The sequence below is a fragment of the Anabrus simplex genome, chromosome 1 (assembly GCF_040414725.1).
Source record: "Anabrus simplex isolate iqAnaSimp1 chromosome 1, ASM4041472v1, whole genome shotgun sequence".
NCBI lineage: Eukaryota > Metazoa > Arthropoda > Insecta > Orthoptera > Tettigoniidae > Anabrus > Anabrus simplex.
The window spans coordinates 1,301,630,266-1,301,652,148 of record NC_090265.1 but is presented as its reverse complement, the minus strand read 5'-3'; the positions used below and the strand labels follow the sequence as shown (position 1 = coordinate 1,301,652,148).

Here is a 21,883-nt window from a genome sequence, read left to right as displayed (position 1 = left end):
CATCCTGCAGCAATGAATCCAAGGTCGACAAATCTCTCAACGGGATACGGTCTAGGGAGATCGGTCCGTGGGCATTCCTTATTCGAACCACCCGGCAGATTTGGTAGCCCTCAAGTTGAAGTTGGGCCGCCACCTCATCACCTGAGAGATACCTGTCCACCCCATAAGCCACCACCGACAAGATGGGCGCTGGGTTGGAAGACAACTCTGGTCTCCTCGCTGGGAACTGGGTAGTTGCATTGGTGGCCCGGGCTTGCTTCACCAGTTGGTGGACTCCAATATTAACAATAAAATGGGTGAAGAATGGCTTTCTAGTTTTAATGTTGAAGCCATTTCATGTTCTTTGTGTTTCCAGTTGGCAGTCCTGTAGGTTAAGAGTGTATCGGGCAATGATCTGATATATAAACTTGTTGTTGGCTTCATCCAGATCTACGTTTGTTAATTTGATGAGTTAAAAATTTGATTGAATGGTGGCATGAGATGACGTAGCCATGATGCTGCATAGCCTGATGTTCAGCAGAATAGCAGGGTTCATGGCCACCAGAGCATAACTGTGCAATTCTCCTGCAGAGGCTCAATTCCTAAAAGAGACCAGGCGTCTCCATGTTGTAATATAGAATTTGGAGACGTGTATGTTGATCCATTCATGGTTGGTGTAGACTCGTCTGGACATTTCTTCTTACGGCCTTGGTCACGGCTAGGATTTCGTGCCTCTTCCAGTCGTTGAGCCAGTTTCACTTGCTCCACTTCCATATTTCGTGCTGGTGACCTAGGTGGAGAGTTCCATTGTTTGGCAGTCGATAGCGATGTCTTACTCATATTGACTAAGTGAGAAGTTGAGTAGCCTCCTGGTGACAAGTATCTGATGTTATGCTGCTGTTCGATGATAGTTTCTTCCTTGAACATGTGCTGTAGACTGAGAGTATATTATGGAGACTACTACATAGGCTACTTGGAGCCACAGGCAGTGTCAATGCACAAAAATTGATGCCTGCTAGGTAATCAGATGATATAGATTAGATATTGATTCCCATAGGAAATCTGAAATTTATTTCCTGAATGAGTAAATTCATAATTCCAATATAAATGGTCCATTATTGGAAATTATATTTTCCAGCTAACTCATTCTATGCAGAAATAGCTGGAAGTAATGCAGTGTTCATTCTTGTGGGATGGGCAATTTTATGAACAGACAAATGGTGTGGCTATGGGAAGTCCACTGCTTCGGCACCTGTCAAAATGATGATTTGGTGGAGGTATGTTGATGATACATCTGTGGTCTGGCCAGAAGGTCCTGAGAAAATTCACCTATTTCTAAACCACATAAATCAGCAGCATCCTTCAATTAAATTAACTATGGAGATGGAGTCAGACAGATGCCTTCCTTTCTTGGATGTTCTAGTAAGAAAGAAACTGGACAGCTCCTTAGGGCATACTGTCTATCGTAAGTCTAGTCACATAAATCGCTATCTCTACGCAGATTCTCACCACCATTGAGCAGAAAAACAGGGCATTCTCACGACACTCACCATGAGGGCAAAACAAATCTGTGAGCCATCAAATATCTAGGAGGAGACTGATACACTCAAAGACCTTCAAGAATAATGGTTACAATGATGTACAGATTCATAGAGCATCCCAGAGGGATGAGTAAACAAAACTCACAGAATGAAAAAGTGATGGGAACTGCCTACCTTCCATTCATCCTCAATACCACAGATCAAATTGCCAAGGTCCTCCCCAAATACAATATAAAAACTGTGTTTGGCATCATCACAAAAATTGCTCTCAGTTTATGCAAAAGCAAGGACAAATTGTCCCCTCTATTACACCCAGGGATGTACAAAATTCTCTGTTCTTGCAGCAAGGTATACATTGGCCAAACATGCCAGTCCAGTGGTACTCATGTAAAGGAACACCAACAAAATATCCGTCTCAACCAGCCAGAAAAGTCAGCCATAGCTGAGTACGCCATATCAACGGGTCATGATGCCGTCTTTCAAGATGTTTGAGCTCTTACCCACACTAAACACTACAGATCCAGGATTATATGGGAAGCTATGGAAATATGTAAAAATCCTAACAATTTCAACAGGGACACTGGCTATCAATTAAGTAATACGTGGTTGCCAGCCGTTAAGAGTTTACGTGGGTAGTTCTCTTCCGTGTTTTTTCACTATTGTTATCTCATTTCAGTGTTTTCCAAATTCATCCTCTCCTCATCATGAGATGGTTCATTCTGCATCCAGTGAGCCATCTAGTGACAAACAAGAGAACTACTTACTATAGACGAATGGTAAAGCATTTTTAAATTCAAACCATCATTATTAGAGAAGTCTTGCTCGTGAACAAATGAGATTTTCTTCTGAAGATGCTGAGCAAAGTTCTCTGCAAAACAAAAAGAGTTTTACCTTATTTTCTGACAAGGCAAAAGCCCAAGAGCTTATTATCATGTCTAATGCATTCTGTATTCACTTACAAATTAAAATATTTAAAAATGCCCTTAAATAAAGAATTATATTGATAAAAACCCATCCTTCAATATTTGATGACTTACTCAGCGAGTCCTTACATAAAACATACCACTTAGTTGCAACAGCTCATCCCCTGTTTTTTTCTATGCTAAAATGTAGTCAGTTTGTGATTCTTGTAAGTAAGCAGATGTTCATCCTTCTTTCCCAAGGAAATATTAAGGTTGTAAGCCTAAACAGTTAGAATTCTTTACCCCTTTTTGTTTCTCATCCCATATCCGAAACCTCCATGTGATCTCTGAAACCCTTATTTTCCTTGCCCTACATGTTGGTTCAGATCTCTGACAACTACCTATTAGTAGCTCATGTGGTGCAATATTACATAGCCCAATATCTAAATCACATCAAAACACATCCTTGATGACTAAACTACATCCAGTTTGAGGTGCATAAACACTGACTACTGTGCCTTCAGGGCCTCATTTTCCAACATGAGTTTGGTAGCCAACAAGGAGAGGCCAGATCCTACGTCCAACCGATTCCAACAAGCTTCCCCGTACCTGTAGGGGAACACTCAAGAGTAACTCGTGTAGAAGGGTTTAGTTCATGTCATGATGCAGGATCCACTTCAGACCAAGTGAAGATGATAGAACACTAAAAAACATACAAATTTTACTTAAACATGTCAGGTTCGCAACCTAATAATTTCCAAAAAATTGATGAATCCCCAATTCCAATGCAACGCATATATACTTGGAGAGTTATACCATAGGCAACCGAAACGGTGGCCGAATGGTCATCATACTTGTCTGTGAACCTCAACAACGTGAGTTTGTGTCTAGTCGCAGCTATATTTTTTGTAGAAAAACAGCTGATTTTATGTCACATCAACACTGATATGTCTTATGGCAACAATGGGATAGGAAATGGCTAGGATTTGGAAAGAAGCGTCCATGGCCTTTACAGTCCCAGCATTTGCATGGTGTTGAAATGGGAAACCACAGAAAACGATCTTCAGGGCTGCCGACAGTGGGGCTCAACGCACTATCTCTCGAATGCAAGTTCACAGTTGCACGCCCCTAACTGCATGGCTGACTCGTTTGGTAAAATAAATTACAGTAGTAATTGAGGGAACGTGAAAATAAAAATAGAACAAAAATGGTACACAAATTGCAGTACACTTTGTTTTCTACCTGAAATTAATATAGGCCTAAACGTTCTAACCTATCTGTGTCGAAGTGACATAAGGCAACTTGTATATACATATTGTAACAGGAACGCCCATACTTTAGCTTTATCAGAGAATATGGGATGATGCCAGGGTGTGTACAGTCCATGATAGGAACCACAGAGTGAAGGGTGTTTGAATAAGTTCTTTTGAAATTTAAGTCCTTGTTCATTCAAGTTAGACAAGAAATACATCAACTTTTACGATGAGAAGGATGGATTTGAGAAAGTCCAAACAGTGGTTGAAAGTGACGCTGTCTCTCGAAATCAGCCTCGGCGATATCACGCATTGCCAGACTCCTTCCCCCTCACCATGGATCTCCTCTCAGCACCATGGCACCACATTATCCCACAGCGGTTGACAGGTCTTGAAGGTCCGATGAAAATCGGGATCGAACCCAAGAATCTGATGCCTGATGATCAATTACATGCGATGTGGAATTATTGAGTTAGCATTTAATTCCACTTCGGTCCCATGAAGCGAGTAAAGAAGTGTATAGGCATTGCACAGAATGTCAATGAGATCTGGTACACACTTCTATAATGCACTGAACATTTTGCGAATTAGTACCTTCACTGAATATTACTACTCAACACAGTTCGTAGAATTTACAAGTTCCACAGTTCATAACGAAAGAAGAAGATTAACACAGTTCAACATATATGAAATGATTGTCATTTGATGCACTTGTCAACGTAACTCAAGTTAATAGAATATCACAGTTCATAATGAAAGAAGATTAACACAGTTCAGCACAAATGAAATGATTGTAATTCGATGCACTGTTCTAGTACACCAAGTCTACTTAGCGAACACAGTTCAAAAACCTCAAGTCTATTCTGTCACTAAGGCACAGTCTCATAAAAATAAATTTTGTTATTAAAGCACAGTTTATATGAAATAAATTTTGTCACTAAGGCACAGTCTTGTAAACCTAAAAGGCATGATTATAATGTGATCAGCATAGTTCAAAGGAAAGAAATTAACACTGTCCAACAAATAAATATCACTGTCTTTAGAAAATATTATGATACAGTTCGTTGTGAAAGACTGACATGAGTCAAATGGTCTTGTTTGTAACTGAGCTATCACTTCCCTGAATATGTACAATAACACAATGATAAACTATTATCTGGCGAGTCCACCCAGTTTATGCAAGTTGATAATAATTTATGATTATTCTCTTGGGGAATTTAGTCCCGTTCTCAAGAATGTTAATTACTCAAACTGTTCAAGTTTTAATACACAAGTCTTATCAGCTGTTGATGACTCAAAATATGATATCACTTCCTATCTTGTACAAAAATAGAGTTAAAAGTTTCCACCTTCGACACTTAGAAATTTGTACGTGAACACTTGTACTTGATGTAAACACAACTACCGTCGGCAGTCTGCCGAACAGAGTAATGATCTCTGACCGATATCTTCCACAGCTGGTCCGCACACCGTGGCAGCTGGGAACACACACAGATACCGACTGAAGCTAACTCAACTAGCTCCTTTTATACCCGTAGTCCGGGCATTGTGGCTTCTGATTTGTCAATCTTCTACCTGCAATTTCTCAGTTATCCCACCACCAATTCTAATGAAATTTGGTATTCTACCCTCTGTTGTTATGGGTTACATGATGATGTAATTGGAATTTTTGTATCACATCTGGTTCAGGAAATAATAAGATAGAAGGAATCGAATGTTCGATGGCTACGTCATATGTCCTTGACTGGCTTTCCATCAGCATGGAAATTCTAAGTTCCCGTGGAGGGAATTAGATATTTTTTCACCAATAGAGCATATCAAAAATCTGATCAAAAATTAGATGTATGGCTTTTCAGGTATGCAGGTGAACTTACTTACTTACTTAAACAAGTTATTTCATTCCTCTCCTCAAACGAGGAGGGGCGGGCCATCAGCTCAACTGAGGAGCTCTTAGGCCGTAGAAAGGAAAGAAAATATGGAAGAGTTAGAAACTGTAAACCAGTGGGTGTGTGTCGTACACACCTGGATGAGAAAGAGTTAATGAATCTGGTGTAAGGGCACCATCACAACAAGCCGGGACCCAGGGCGAAGCCCCCAACGAACCCCGTGCAGGCAAACCCCCGCGAACACGAAAGGGAGAGGAGAATTTTATTGAGAGTAACGTATCTCGGGCGCGCATTACAGAAATAGAGCGTTACAGTGAATATGTACAATAGTATTTACATAGAGTATGGAGGGACTGGTAGGGTGGTGGGGGGGAAGGTATAGGGAGAAGGACACGGGTAGAATTGGAGAAGGAGATAATAGAGGATAGTGGTGATGTTGGTGACGGAAGTGGCAAGGAGACGGAGAATTTCCAGGATAGAGAGAGGCGGGAGGCTGGAAGGAGGCGGTGGTTGGGTGGGTGGCGGTGGAGGGAGTGAGCGAGAAAGGGAGGGTCGGGGAGGAGAGCGGACGGTGCGGGGTGGGGAGCGAGAAGGCTCCACACGATAGGTGTGCCGGTGAAGATGAACGCCATCAGTAAGCAGGCGGTGGACGTCTTCAGGGGTAGGAAGCTGAAGGCGAACCATATACGTCGGGCCTTGAGCGTTGAGGATGCGGAAGACACGCCGTGCCGGAACTCCTGCCAGGTGAAGATCGTTCAAAAGTTCATGTTCAGCAATAGCAGGGTCAACGCCACGAAGAACAAACTGAAAGATGGAGGTTGTTGATCAGCCGCGGGATCGCCAGACTCAGGTGTGGAGACCGGCTGAGCAGGTGTGGCGATATCCATGAGCTCCGTAGGGGGCAGGTTGGGACTGGGAACAGTCGTAGAGAGGGAGGAGGTTGGGGTAGACATGATGGAAGAAGGATGACTGAAGGTAAGAGTGGCAGTGGAAGAAGACGGGGAGAGATGAACAGCCACAGACACCCAAGAGAGATCCAGTTTACTCTGTCTGCCATCTAGTAGGCCTAAAGTAAAACGGTACGAGCAGACAGCCAGATGGCATCAAATTGAAATGTCTGCACATGGTAGCGGAGACCATATGATGATGATGATGATGATGATTATTTTTATTATTATTATTATTATTATTATTATTATTATTATTATTATTATTATTATTATTGAGTAATAATTCCAGGTGCCAGGGAATGTTCTCCACAGTGCCTATATCCTGCTGCGTGAGGTAGCATCAGCAGTTTAGTTGGCAGCACGGTGTCATATCTGTCATGCTCACTCGCCAACAGGCCAAGGTCGACAGGATAGCAGTACAGGAAAGGCTACACATGTGAGCTGTGGGCTGTTGAAATCGCAAGTGTGTATTGCAGTAAGCAAGTGTTCGGATAGATTACTGGAATGGTGCAACAGGATACAGGTGGTATGTTTACTGCTGAACAGAGAGCTTTTGGGGTGCAATACGTTTTTCGCAAAAGCGATCAGTTTACAGAAAATGTAAAACTAAAATTTCAGGCATGGTTTCCTAATTCAAAGTGTCCAAACCAGGATACCATTCGGGATTTGATAAGTAAATTTTGTGTAACCAGCTCAGTTCACGATGTACTGGGGACAGGCAGGCCTACACATTTAACAGACGAAAAACTTGATGAAATTTCTGATATAATGCTGTGAAGTCCAAGTAAATCAACCTGCAAATTAGCTCAAGAAACAGATATCTCTAAGTGGACAATGCATAATTCTGTAAGAGACAAAGATTCATAAATCGACATGGACTTGACATTTTAAATAAAATGTTTTTTTCAAATGAAGCATGGTTTCACTTATCCAGCTATGTAAATTCCCAAAACTCATGAATTTGGTCTTCAGACAATCCCAAAGCACCAAGACAAATACTATTGCATTTGCAGAAAATTGGCATATGGTTTGCCATAACACGAGCACACATAATAGGGCCAATCTTCTTTGACAGTTCAGTGAATTCTGATGTCTAGTGCTCAGGGATAATTTACAAATTTGTTGCCCAGTTGAATGAAGATGAAATTGAATGTTCTTTCTTTCAACAGGACAATGGTACAGCAGATATGTCCCATCAGTCGCTTCACCTTTCAAATCATTTTTTTGGGGATAGAATAATAACTAAAGGTCTCTGGCCACCATGGTCTCCTGATTTAACCCCACCAGATAATTTTTCTTTGGGGTGCAAAAAAATCTGAGGTGTTCAAAACTAATCCAAAAACATTGATGAACTTAAAGTGAATATTAATTATGTGCAGTCCATTATGCAAGAAACTTTAGAGAAATTCTCGACAATATGTGTAGACGTGTTGAAGTCTGTCTTCAAACACAAGGACAACACTTCCAGCATCTGTTATGAATTGCTGTGATGAGTACAAAAGTTACTGTTTACTGTTTGTTGTTTGTTTGTTTTGTTTTGATAGAAGCAGCAGCAGCTGTGCTGCCAACTTAACTGCTGATGTTACCTCGCACAGCAGCACGTTGGTTAAAGTTGAAAGTCCTTAGTTAGTGAGTCCTTAAGAAATGAAAATGTTGACATACACAAGATTTTTTTTTTTTTTTTGTTGGGGGCTTTACGTCGCGCCGACACAGATAGGTCTTATGGCGACGATGGGATAGGTAAGGCCGAGGAGTTGGAAGGAAGCGGCCGTGGCCTTAATTAAGGTACAGCCCCAGCATTTGCCTGGTGTGAAAATGGGAAACCACGGAAAACCATTTTCAGGGCTGCCGATAGTGGGATTCGAACCTACTATCTCCCGGATGCAAGCTCACAGCCGCGCGCCTCTACGCGCATGGCCAACTCGCCCGGTACACAAGATTTAAGGTGCTCTGATTTTGAGCAATGAGTTTCCCAGACCAGACATTGTGGAAGCTAGTGGTGTACAGACCATGATGACACAAGTTGAAAACATCCAGAAAACAAAATAATTTCCATAGGTTGTGATGTCATAATTCCTTTGAAAAGTATCCACTCACACATGGCCACTTACACTTTCAGGCTACACCTGGTTGACTCTATTTTTAAAAGTAATTTATTGTTTTGGGCATATGCATAGGTCATTTCTTAAGTAATGCCAATGGTGTTATATTGTGTTAACATGTGGCAGCACAGTAAGGCCATTATTACATTGGAAATCTTGTGGCACTCTCTAACAAAAGCCAACAGCAGATCACGTCTGTGGGCATGGGTGGTTAGATACCAGCACCCAGCACTATCCATGTGTGTCCTGCCATGCTCCAACATGGATGTAAGTAAATTGGAACAGTGGTCATACATGAAAATTGCAGTTCTCCATGATGAAAATCCCATCAGACTTATGTGGAGTGACATGAAGTTATAGTGATAGCAAATCACCATACTGAAATGCTGCAAGTTAGGTGGTGGCATTCCAATGTGGATATGTAGCAACATAAAATCAGGTGCTCAGAGGATCTCCTGTGTCCACCTATACAGATGTGTCCGTGGCTGTTATTGAACAATGCTTAACCCCGCAGAGCAGTGTTGCGGAACATTTGAGTGCCGCTTTACCCGACAGAAGGAGGTAGTTCAGGTATGAGTACTAAGAAAATGCAGCAATCTGTTACAACAGTTTAGCTCAGATTATTTTCAAGCATTTACAGTAGAGACTCACAAGAATGTATTTTACATTCATTGACTTTATATATACAGTAAGAGACCTTCCATACTTAATATAAAATTAAAGTGATGTTCTTTGTGTTTGCATGGGTGGTTTCACAATGTAATGATAAGTAGAGTAATCTGAAACCCTCCACCCCACCAACCTTTCCATATATATTCTCCTTAGGCAAACTAACAACTCACAAACAGGAAGTACCTAAAACACATGATAAAACTAGAGCAGCAGAGATAAGTGCACAGTGGAAACAATCGACTATTAGCGTATTTTGCCGTGAACCCAACTAGAGCAAACAGAGAAACAGTTTGGAGTTGAACTCGCGTCAACTAGCTTTGCTATCAATATCAAAAGGTATCAAAACCACTAGTTTGTATATTGTGAGATGATTTTCAACTAACATGAAAATGTTATGAACCTAAAAAACTGTAAATACATATGGAGACACAGGGTTGTTTTAAATTGTTGCCTCAAAAACTTTGAGCAATTAGCTTTACATCGCAATGACACAGATAAGCTCTATGGTGATGATGGGACAGGAGAGGGTTAGGAGTGGAAAGGAAGGTGGCCATGGCCTTAATTAAGGTACAGTCTGGCATGAAAATGGGGAAACCACAGGAAAACCATCTTCAGGGCTACCAGCAGTTAGGTCTGAATGCACTATCTCCTGAATGCAAGCTCACAGCTGCGCGCTTCTAATTGCACAGCCAACTCACTCAGTTGAGCAGAAGAACTGGAAACAATAGTTCAAAGATTCATTTAGCACAAATCCGAGGTTAATGGTACAATTAGTTTTTTGTTATCCATTAAATGGTCGTGCACATCATTCGCTCTCATTCCTCATGTTATTGCATCCACTCTCACTTCACACAGTTCATTCTAGTGTAATGCTGTTATGTCTAATTTATTCAAAATTAATTCTTCACTTTCATTAAAGCTGCACTGTGCCATACTTGAGTGTCACACAATATTGTATCTCAAAGTGACACCTAGCCAAGTAATTATGAATTGTAAGAGGTTTCAAGGCATTAAAAGAATTATAGGAATCCTCACAGATCATGTCGACATGCATATCAGTAGAAAGATAGTGATTTATACTATTAGTCCAGTACATAAGAAAACATCCTGTAGTGAAACATACATCTTCTAGAATGCAGCAGAAAGTTAAGATTATTTGTTCTCAAAGAAAATAGATCAGACTATTTTAAACTCTTTAGAAAGTTAAAAGAAACACTGATTTGGGCTGATGCATACATAGAAGAGAAGGCAGAGATCTTCAGCTTCAAAAATATACCATTTCCATCTCAACAACTTTAAAACTTTACAAGCTAGAACAAAAGGAAGTTAGGCCATTAGGGGTCTGTACCATTCATGGAGGTCATCAGCATGAATGAAGGAAAGGAGGACTATATGATGTATGGAGGTCTGCATCAAAGGGTTAACAGAAAAGTGATGCAAGACTGTGCAGGAATTATCCAGGCATGCTGATAAGTCTAAGTCAACAGTGTTATGCATTTTACAACAGCACTTGCAGGTGCGCAAGAAGTGTTCAAACAGGTGCATATCAGTTAACAGTGGTGGAGAAGTGGACATGACACAAGACCTGCCATATCCACCTGGAGCGATTTCAGTGCAGAGGGAATTGTTTTTTCAGTCATGTTATTGCAACTGACAGAACCTGGGTGGAGGCATATGAACAACCAGAACTTAAGTATCAGTCAGCCAAATGGCATCACCGGCATCACCACCATGACACAAGGTATGACAGAATCCATCGCCCACAAAGATCTGCTCAGTTTGGCATATGACAGCCAAGATTTCCCTGAGTGTCATCCTGTTCAAAAGGGCCAAACAGTCAATACCCAATGCTATTGGACATTTCTCAAAAGTCATCTGCATCATTCTTTTTGGCAGAAATGTCCAGCATTATTGAACAATGCCATAATCCTCCATGATAATGTTATAGCCCACACTGTGGCTCCCGTGAAGGACCCAGCATTGAGACAGTTAGTACACTTTGACACAACCAAGTCCACCAATGTTACTCTGTGCCTTCCTCATCATCAACAACTGTGTGTTGACATTCTGAATTACTATTCTAAAGGATGTTAGTTGTTTGTAATACTCAACTGCATTCAGTTGGTGCATAATAAAATATTACAACACAATGTTCTCTCTCTCTCTCTCTCTCTCTCTCTCTGTGTGTGTGTGTGTGTGGTTTTTTTTTTTATTATTAACCCATACCTGCCATTAGCTCCTGTACCTCAACCCCATCTGATTCTAGCATTGAGACATACATTGGCTTTGCCTTCCAACTTAGATCATGGATTCCTGTGCTGCACTGTTACCAGACGATGATATGAGTTGCTATGACATATGAAACAACCCCAGTGGTACATAAGCGGAAATCAGAAAAAATGCTCTCATTATTATACGTATCATTTATCACCCATTTTCTGTTGTTTTCTTTATGAGATGATTGATGGAATATTCAATTCAACCAATTAAAGTACCATAAGTATAAAAATTTCCTTTTTCATTATTAATTATGTTGCTTCATCAATTAATATTGTGAATACCATAAATGAGTGAACATAATACTGTTATAGAATACCATGGGGATAATCCAGAGATATTATTTGGATATTATCATTAGAACAATTTTGAGGCTTATGAAATAGAGTGTTTGATTTCTTGGTTGTATTTTGTTTTGCTTTTTAAGTACTAGATTAAATAAATATGACTATGGTTGGAGACGTTATATGCTCATTTTTCTGCAATAATACCGGTACTGAAAAAGGGCCTCTGCCTTATTCTTAAACTTATGTATGATTATACTATAACTTATACAGTGCAATAATATAATAATTTATAATCTTTGGTGTTCATTTACAAAAGCTTTTAAAGCAAAAAAATGTAAATTAAGGGAAATAATTTAAATTCACTCCTCTAATAATACTTAAAATATTCTTAATTTTAACAGTAATGTCTTTTGAATGTATTGATTATGCAGTACACATTATTATGATGGGAAATAAGAATTTATATATTTTTTCTTTATTTTGTTATCTTATAAAAAGGTAACTAGCACTTTTCAGTCTGACAAATAACATACCTATTTTATTTCTTCCAATAGGGTGCTGGTTGTACAGCGCTCCTGGTGGCAGTTATGTCACGCAAGTTGGAGCTTACAAGAGCTGAAAAACATGTACATAATTTCATGATGGATACTCAACTTACTAAAAGGGTAAATATGTATTAAGAATGTTCCTAATCATATTCTGTGTGTATTACACCAGTTACAGATTCTTCCAATCTTTAATTTATTTCATACCGGTACCAACATTATAAGTTAATGATCTCCTATTACAAGAATACTATCTTTATACCAGCAAGTCAAAAAACTCACAAGTAAATTAATCTTGGTCTATATCTTCAAAGAAATCATATCACAGACTTATCATAGGCTACTGATCTTCTCACCTGAAATTACTAAGCACTAGCTATATAATAATGTTCCTTCATTAACATTGTGCATAAATTGCCACATTTATTGTTCTACTGTTTAAGAATTGACTTTTTTTAATCTTTATTTATTCCCACCATTGCCTTTGCCATTGGCATGGTTTTTTTTTTTTTAATATAAAAGTTAGTATTCTTCTTTGCATCACTATTCCATTACTATTGATCTTTGCTTTTCCCCTAGTTTGAGTCTATAAACAATCCAAAGAAGGTTTTAAGTCATTTTTGAATTGATATCTGCCAGGAAATCATTGTAAGAGGAAAAAATGAATTACATGAACATCTCTATACCTAAATAAAATTATTTCAATATGCTTCATGTAGTTTTTCATTATATCAGTAGACTAAGAAACAAGATCCAGGGCCTCATTGACTCCATTCCTCTAGGAATTTTTCAGTATATTCAAGTAAATTTTGTTACATCCTATGTTAATGTTATCCATTTTTCAGTGCTCTTTAGAGTACAGAGAAACCTGAAAGTGTTGTCATCGCTTCACTTCATAATCCCCATCTTGTATGTTCAACTGCAGCTTAGCAATCCCACCCCTTCATGAGCTCTCACGTTCCATTTGAGTTATGTATCTTGAAGTACGATAGGAAACTTTGTCAACTAATAAAGACAGAAAACTTTACCAAGCTAGTCCTCAAATATAAAGAGTATACAACTGAACTCCATTGCAAGCAGGCTTTCATTCAGTACTGTGTACATATTGATTTCATTCACTCAAAACCACCCTCATGCCATAATACTGCCTTCTCATACTTGTTGATAATCACATGATAGTAAAGAACTGTTGTCTAGACATTTAATACATTTCAACCCTCCCATCAAAACACTACATGATATAGCATAAGTGATTACTCCAAATCATAAGTATCCAGATGTCCACTGTTTGGAGAGATTTCTGGGCATGGAACCACACTCTCAGTACACAGTCATGCTGCTTGCTGCTTAAAAGTATGGCTGCTGAACTAGTAGATGATTATTTCTGTTAATAGCTGATCTTATCATGAACCTCAACAATTGATAGCCCCTGTCTGTTATTTAATCAACCTAACTGGCTGCCATTTTGTTGTTGTTATATCTTCATGATTTTACCTGAGACTCCTGGAAACCTTAGAAATGTTAGCGAGGTTTAACTTATCTCTCACGAAGCAACCAATCAAGTCACCGAGCCCTTCTGACCTACTCACTCTTTGTTACTGTACTTCTTGTCATACAAACTTGCTTCTGATTTAATACTGGTGTGTGCAATCATAAAAATATTTAAGTGTTAGTTCATTTTAATGTTACAAATTCATCAGCTGTTTGTAGAACACTGATTTAAAATTAAAAAAGAGATTGGATACATGTCAGTTTGAAACATATCTAAGAGAATGCAATATAAATTATATTGGTCTTTGACTGGATGCAAGAACACTTCTAATGTTAGCCAGTTGATCTTCATCTTAAGTATTCATATATGTTTGAAATGCTGTATTTGGACGGAACCTGCACTTCTTAATTTTTGTTTCCTGGTGAAAGCTTAATTCTTCTACTTTAAGAAAATGTGTGGGTTTTTTTATGTGTTTTGTGCATAAATATTCTCAGAAAATTTGTTTAAATGGATCATTCCACCTGTGTCTTGGTTTGATTGAAAATATTTTTTATGACAGAAATAGATTCAAGTGGTCTGAGGTGAGCATAGCACTGTTGCACAGAGAACTTCATGGTTCCTTTCAATTTTAAAAATTCAAGTTTGGCATTCATTGTTGCAGAATAGCTCTCTATAGACAGCTCCACATGTGCATTTTTTGTATGCATCAGTAATAGTAGCAGTAACGGCAGTTTCAACGGTTTCCATAACTACATGTTTTGAGTGAAAAATATTGAGACGTTTCTTATTTACTTGCATGCTTTAGGGTGTAAATTCTTCTTCCTCTTCTTCCTCCTTGGCATTTTCCCATCAAAATGAGGGGTCCACCATAATTCTACATCGAGCCTTCCACTTTATCTGATCAATGGCATCAGCAGATCTTATGCCCACCTGCCACAAATCCTCATGTACACAGTTCTTCCAGCATTTTCTTTCTTGGCCTTCCTCTTGGTCTCCATCCATCAGGGTAAAGTGCAAGAATTTGCTGTGCAATGGATGTTGGATCAGCTCTAACCACTTGCCCATACCTGCATGGCTACATTCCTCATGTGATCAAAACATGCAACTCCCAGTGACCATCTTAGTATCTTCATATCCATGGTATGAAGCATCTGCTTGTGGCCGGTAGTCGAAGGCCAACACTCTGCCCCATAGAGAACTACTGGGCCGACAATAGTGCGGTCAATCTTTGTCTTCAGGTGCAGAGATATCTTCCTGTCACAAAGGACACCATTTAAGCCAGGCAGTGTTTACTTGATATCAAACATTTCGGAGCATGCCACCATCTGCTGACAGGCAAGAACCAAGATATCTGAACTTGCAGGACTTCGGCAGTGGAACTAAACAGGAATATTAGAATTCCAGCTCACAACATAATGAGGATCCCCACACTTTGCCCTGATCTAAGAAGACATACTCCTTGCAGTCATGGAAATATAAAGTTGGAACAACGTTGTATGCATTCAGCACAAAGACATTGCAATTCTTTCCTACGTGCCTAAAAAGGCAGTGATTCTCATATCAACTGCCTTTAGTTTCAGAGAAGATGACGTAGAAGGAGAAAAATCTGAAATTATAGCTGGAAAGAACTGTACTTTGCAGGATAAACTTCATGAAAATTCCTGGGAAACATTGATTGAACCTTCTCTTCTTCTCCTTCTTCTTTTATGACCACATAGGATCACTTTAGTCAGTCCGTCGTTCAGGTCTCTTTGAAGGGATTGTTCAGGCTTTGCCATCCTCCCAGTACTTCTTCAGATGCTCTGATCTTCGTGCCCTTTCCTCAGTTGAAAATATGCGTGTTGTTGGTTTGTTTTGTGTAAGGGTAAAGTGGAGGTTTGTATTCTTGAGTTTTGTATTCAATTTTATGTTATTTGTGGTGTCTTCTGTTGTAAGGCCTATTTCCTTCAGATCCTCTCTTACTTCTCTGATCCATTTACATCCTGTTGTGGTATTTTTTTGAGACAAGATTGTGTTGTACTAGTTGTTTCAGAAGTCTCGATCCTGCATCCTCATGATATGTCCAAAGAATCCCAGTCTCCTCTTACGCATAGTATCTGTAATGGGTTCTAGCTCTTTGTACACGACTTTGTTAGGTATTAACTGCCACTGTCCATCATTCTGGTATTTTTTGTTGATGCAGGTTCTTCCAATCCTCCTTTCAGTTTTCTGAAATCTGTCAGTCTTTGATTGTTTATTCAGGTAAAAGTGTGTTTCTGCTGCATATGTAGCTTCCAGTTTTATAACTGTGTTGTAGTGTTTTATTTTTGTATTTATTGATAGACATTTCTTTTTGTAGATATCCCATGTTAATTTTTGTGCTTTAGCTAACCTACTTCTTCTTATTTGGTTTGAGATTTTTTCATTTATGTTATGTGTTACTTCTCCAAGATATTTAAATTGAGTTACTATTTTTATTTTATTACCATTTATGGTAACTTCTTTTAGCTGTGTTGGTTTTTGGGGCATAATTTCTGTTTTTTCAAATGATATTTTGAGGCCAATTTTATTTGCACTGTTTTGAAGTTCTGATATCTGGGTTTTTGCTTCTTTTATGTCCACTGCTAGTAATGCTAAATCGTCAGCAAAACCCAGGCAATTTGTTTTGATTTTTCGGCCAATATTTTGGGGGGACATTTCCTAAACCATTCCCTCATTACCATTTCTAGAGCACAGTTAAATAATAGTGGTGAGAGCCCATCTCCCTGCTGTAGTCCAGTTTTAATTTCAAACGTCTCTGATGTTTCACCCCTAAACTTCACTTTTGATTTGGTGTTGGTGAGAGTCAATTTTATCATGTTTATTAATATGGGGTGTAGTCCAAGGTGTCTTAAAATTTTAAACATTCTCTATGGATGCAATCATAAGCTTTCTTGAAATCTACAAATGTTATCACCATATCTCTGTTTCTTCTCCTGTTACAGTCCATTATCAACTTAAGACTCATGATCTGATCTGATCAGGACAGCTCCTCCAGTGTCTGAAACCTCCTTGATATTCTCCTAGTTCTTTCTCAAGCTGTAAACTTATCCTATTAAGGGGATGATTATTGAAATATTTTGTATGTTATGTCTAGGAGCGAGATTCCCTTGTAGTTACTGGGGTCCGTTTTGTCTCCTTTTTTGTGCAGTGGATGAATAAGGGCTGTTGTCCAGTGTTCTGGTAGTTCTCCTTTAATCCAGATAGAGACAAGTTGTTGATGGAGGGCAACTTTTGCCGATGTTCCTGCATGTTTCCAGAATTCTGCAAAGGTCTGATCTTCTCCTGGCGCTTTGTAGTTTTTTAATTTATTCAGAGCTTGGTAGACTTCCTTTATTGTGGGGGGGATTGATGTTCTCTGGTGGTGTTTTTATCAGGGTGTTGGTGTCCAAATGAAGGAGTTCTGTAGGTTTCTCACAATTTAAAAGCTTGTTGAAATATTTAGCCAGAACTTTTGCATTGTCTTTATTGTTATGGGCCAGCTTACCCTCTTCATCCTTCATCAGTAGGGTCGGGGGTTCATATTTTTGGAGCTGCTTTCTGAAGGTTTTGTAGTAGTCCCTTGATTGAGTTTTATTGAACTGTTCTTCAGTTAACTGTAGGGTGTCCTTATGTTGTTGTCTTTTTATTCTTCTTAAAACTTGGGTAGTTTCTTTTCTCTGTTTTACTAGATTTTGATAGGATATTTCTGTTTTTTGGGACTGATGTAATAGCCATCCCTGATGTCTTTTCTCCACTGTTTCATCACATTCACTGTTCCACCATTGGTGTTTTGTATGTGGTTTAATTGGACCCAGGTCTTCTGCAATTTGTTTAAGGTTGTGTACTAAGTCTTCAAATTTATCTATGATTTTTATTTTTTCAGTTGCTTTCTGGTAATTTTTGTTGTTGATTAGCTGGGTAGGATCTATTTTTCTTTTAGTTTTAAGGGCTTGCTTTTGTTGTCTCCTCTGGGGAGTGAGTTTAATTTTAATTTTAACTACGTAGTGATCTGAACCTGTGTATATTCCTTGGAGGACTTTGACGTTATAGATCTCTTTGTGGTGGTATTTGTCCATGCAGATGTGATCCAGTTGCCATTCTCCTTTAGTGTAGTCAGGGTGTTTCCATGTTTTGAGTTTTTGAGGTTTCCTCTTAAAACATGTAGATTTTGAGATTAAATTATGGTTTCTACAAAGGTCAACTAGTCTCTCTCCATTTTTATTTGTTTTCTTGTGTGCTGGCCATTTTCCGATGATGTCACGTTATTTTCTTTCTCTGCCTAGTTGAGCGTTGAAGTCGCCTATTAATAATTTTACATGGTGTTTGGGGATGTTATCTATGGTCTGGTCCAATAGGTCCCAAAATTCTCCTGTGTCCTCCTGGTCTTTTGAGGAGTTGTTTCTATTATTAGTGGGAGCATGGGCATTTATTATAGTATAGATTTTATTAGGTGCATTTAAGGAGAGCGTTGAGAGTCGTGGCGACTGTGATTTGAATTCTTGAACTATTATTTTAAGGCTGACCAAAAATCCTGTTCCAAATTGTGGGACATTCTTCATCACTCTCACCCCGGGTTTACCTTTATAAAGTCTGTACCCTTGAGATTCCAAGGCATCCTGGTCAGTTTTTCTAATTTCCTGTAATCCCATGATAAGAATTTTGTTATTCTTAAGTTATTCTGTTTTGAAAGATTAGTTTTAATGATGTTGATAGTCTTGTTTATAGGTATATTCGAATACATATTGACAATGTCATATGAAACCATTATATGATTGTGTTGTAATTTAAATCTAGAGAGTTTTTTGCCAAAATCAATGGAATTTTTGATATAGGCAAGTAAATTTGAAATAGAAGAATTCATTAATCTACTGAAATTTGTTCTAAGCAATAACTTTTTCACTTTTAACAACAAGATCAACCATCAAAAGGGCCTCGCAATGGACGACCCAATTTTGGGTATTCTTGCCAATATTTTCATGGACAACCTAGAAATGAATAAGATAATTAACAGAATCAATGGTCTTTAATTGTGGCTGAGATTTGTAGACAACACATTCATTATCATTGACAAACATCGGAATAACAGTGGTAATATATTAAAGTATCTCAATGACCTTGACAATAATATCAAATTCACTAAAGGAGATGAATCCAATAATTCTTTGAATTTCTTGGATTTAAATTTAACAAGGGCTAAGGATAAATTTATATTCCAAATTTACAGGAAACCTTCGTCCACTCCGCTGACTATAAGGAATGATTCTTTGTATCCACATTCTCATAAGCAGGTGACTTTTTACAGTTTAATTCACAGGGCTCTAAAAGTCCCACTTTCTAATGCTAACAGAAAGAAAGAATTTGGTTACATTAAAGATTTAGCTGAACTCAACGGCTACAAACCAGACATGGTTAATAAAATTATAGGTAAAATGAAACTAAAAGCTGCTACAAAATTAACTCCCGAAAAACCCAAAAAAACAAGTTTTGCTCCTTTTACCTTTACTAACCCAGCTATATACCGTATAACCAATCCACTAAAGAAATATGATGTCAAAATCATGTATAAAACTTGTAACACGAATCGTAATATATTTTTTAACTCCAATACCATAAATTCAATAAACAATAAATTTTTGAATTCCAGAATTTATAGACTCAAATGTGCCCAATGTAACTTTACGTACATAGGACAAACCGGACGCAGTTTCAAAACTAGATATTTGGAACATTACAATCCTTCAAAACATAGAAAATATTCCACTATGAGCAATCATATAAAGGATACCGGCCATAACTTTACCACAATTCAACAAGACCTTCATATTATAAAACACGCCAACAAGAGTAAACTGATGACAGAGTTTGAAAACACTTATGTTTTTCTAGACCAGCATTATAACATTAATAGTAATCTAAATGATGTTCTTGACACAAATAGCCCATTAATTGAACAAATCCCTAAATTACTCACAGCCTTCAACATAAATACAAATAATTTCATGAAAATATTTCATTGTAAACACGTCAGCAATTTCCCTAACGCAATAGTAGTCGCTCCCAAGACACCGATTCACGCCGCACCCCCTTCGCCTACTCCTAATGTCCTCAATGCTCCGCCTACCTCCCCTTTCCTGATTCATTCTCCGCCTTTACAGACACACCCCTACAATACACGTGGCAGTAGAATAACAACTGCCATATCGTCTCAAACAACCAACAAGGCTAGTCACCTCTCTGTCAACACTAGGGGTAAGCATTATTAAACTTCCACTCATTAATAGAATGTTCTCTATGTTTCAATACTTACATTTATTTTCTTACACATTTCAGTTTTCAACACGTGCTACATTGCAAATTCTTCCACATCTAAGGCTTTACTGAACACCCTATTTATTGAATCTATGCTAAACAGCTCACGACTACAATCTATTACAAAGATTATTCTAGAAGGAGACACAACACCTCTATACTGATGCTTCAAGCGCCTTTTGACCTTATCACGCAACCACTTGGAGTTAACAACTCTACTGTAATTCTACGTACCTGAATCTCAATCAATAACATTTGAAGATTTATTTTTTGATATTTTAAGTAATCCATGCTTCATTAATATTAAATAATCTGTACAATCCAAATGTATATCAGATCATTATGACTATGTCTTGTTCTACAAATAACCAACTTGTACTTTTTTAGACAGACACTAGTGTTAATTCCTTGTACATACAATACTATGACCAGTACATTATTGAATTTTAACTGCATTTTAAGCATTGCTTTCTCCATAGACTAGATTTTTATAACTGTTTTATCTTGTATTAAAGCATGTATTATACTTTAATGAGGAAACCAGTTCCTGTAAAGTATTGGAATGGTGGTTTTTTTAATTTGTTTGAAACTTTTACATTCTGTACTCCAATACGACTATCATAATAAGACTCATAACATGTAACATGCCACTTAGTCGAACAGCTTGTCTCCTTTCTCCCAAAGTCTTCCCAGCCCAAACTTTGCATTGAACACAGTAGGGTTAACATTTCCCATTCTCATTGAAATCTTGAGGGTTTAGTAGGCCTACTTACTGGAACCTAATTTTTGCATATTGTGAACCACATCAATGATACTAGGTACACTCCATTACCACAGACAAACTAGGCATAAATACAGTATAACCTCTGACTGCCATTTATATTGTATGAGATATTTAGTGAACCAGTTTTGTATAATAATTTGCAAATTTGATATTATTGAGCAATCTACCATAAGGCCTAATATTTACACTTTCATGTCTATCACTTTTAATAATGTAGATGCCAGGCATTAGGCAGATTATATTATTTAATTGTAGTATTCTGGCAAAGCTTTCATGGTGAAACAGAAGTATTGCTATCACAATGTCATGAACTGAAGGGTTCTTCCTTAAACTATTAATAATTCAAAATAACAGTTATACTACTATGTCTGTATGTTCTGTTTTCCAGCTGAAGAATGCAGCAGCCAACGTACTGCGTGAAACGTGGCTCATTTATAAACATACACGCCTTGTGAAGAGGGTAAATCCTGGTCGTGTGCGTACACATCAGCGCAAGTTCCTCCTCGCCATATATGCGTAAGTCATTTCATTGCCCTACCCTGATGAGAAAAAAACAAATTCTCAAAAACTTGCATCTTTTGCTTTGTGATGAATTATTTTATCTGCAATTATTTTCCAAAGTTTTAGCCTTGCATTGTGCTTATAGTGTCATAATACAGTTTAAAATACCAGGTGATTACAAATAAACTTTCCCTATTAAATCATATATTTCTGAATGTTAAGAATGCAAAATGTACTATGAACATTGCCAAGAGTATGAGGAAGAAAAATAATGAATAAGCAATTCCAATTGAACACTTTTAATGCATTACCATATCATACAATATGCTTGGTTTCAGTGGACATAGCATCCGTTACACTACAATGGGTGCTCGAAATGGCGCCCATCTGCGTCCAGGACAGA

At 38.2% G+C, this 21,883-nt stretch overlaps 1 protein-coding gene across 1 annotated transcript in view; it reads left to right on the top strand.

The window, feature by feature from the left end:
- Positions 1-21,883, top strand: part of LOC136858773 (small conductance calcium-activated potassium channel protein) — a 165,587-nt gene that overhangs the window by 107,699 nt on the left and 36,005 nt on the right. The window contains exons 5-6 of the mRNA XM_068225743.1: positions 12,404-12,514; positions 21,368-21,495. Coding sequence (XP_068081844.1) covers positions 12,404-12,514; positions 21,368-21,495 — 239 coding nt within the window. The remainder of the gene's footprint in view (positions 1-12,403; positions 12,515-21,367; positions 21,496-21,883) is intronic.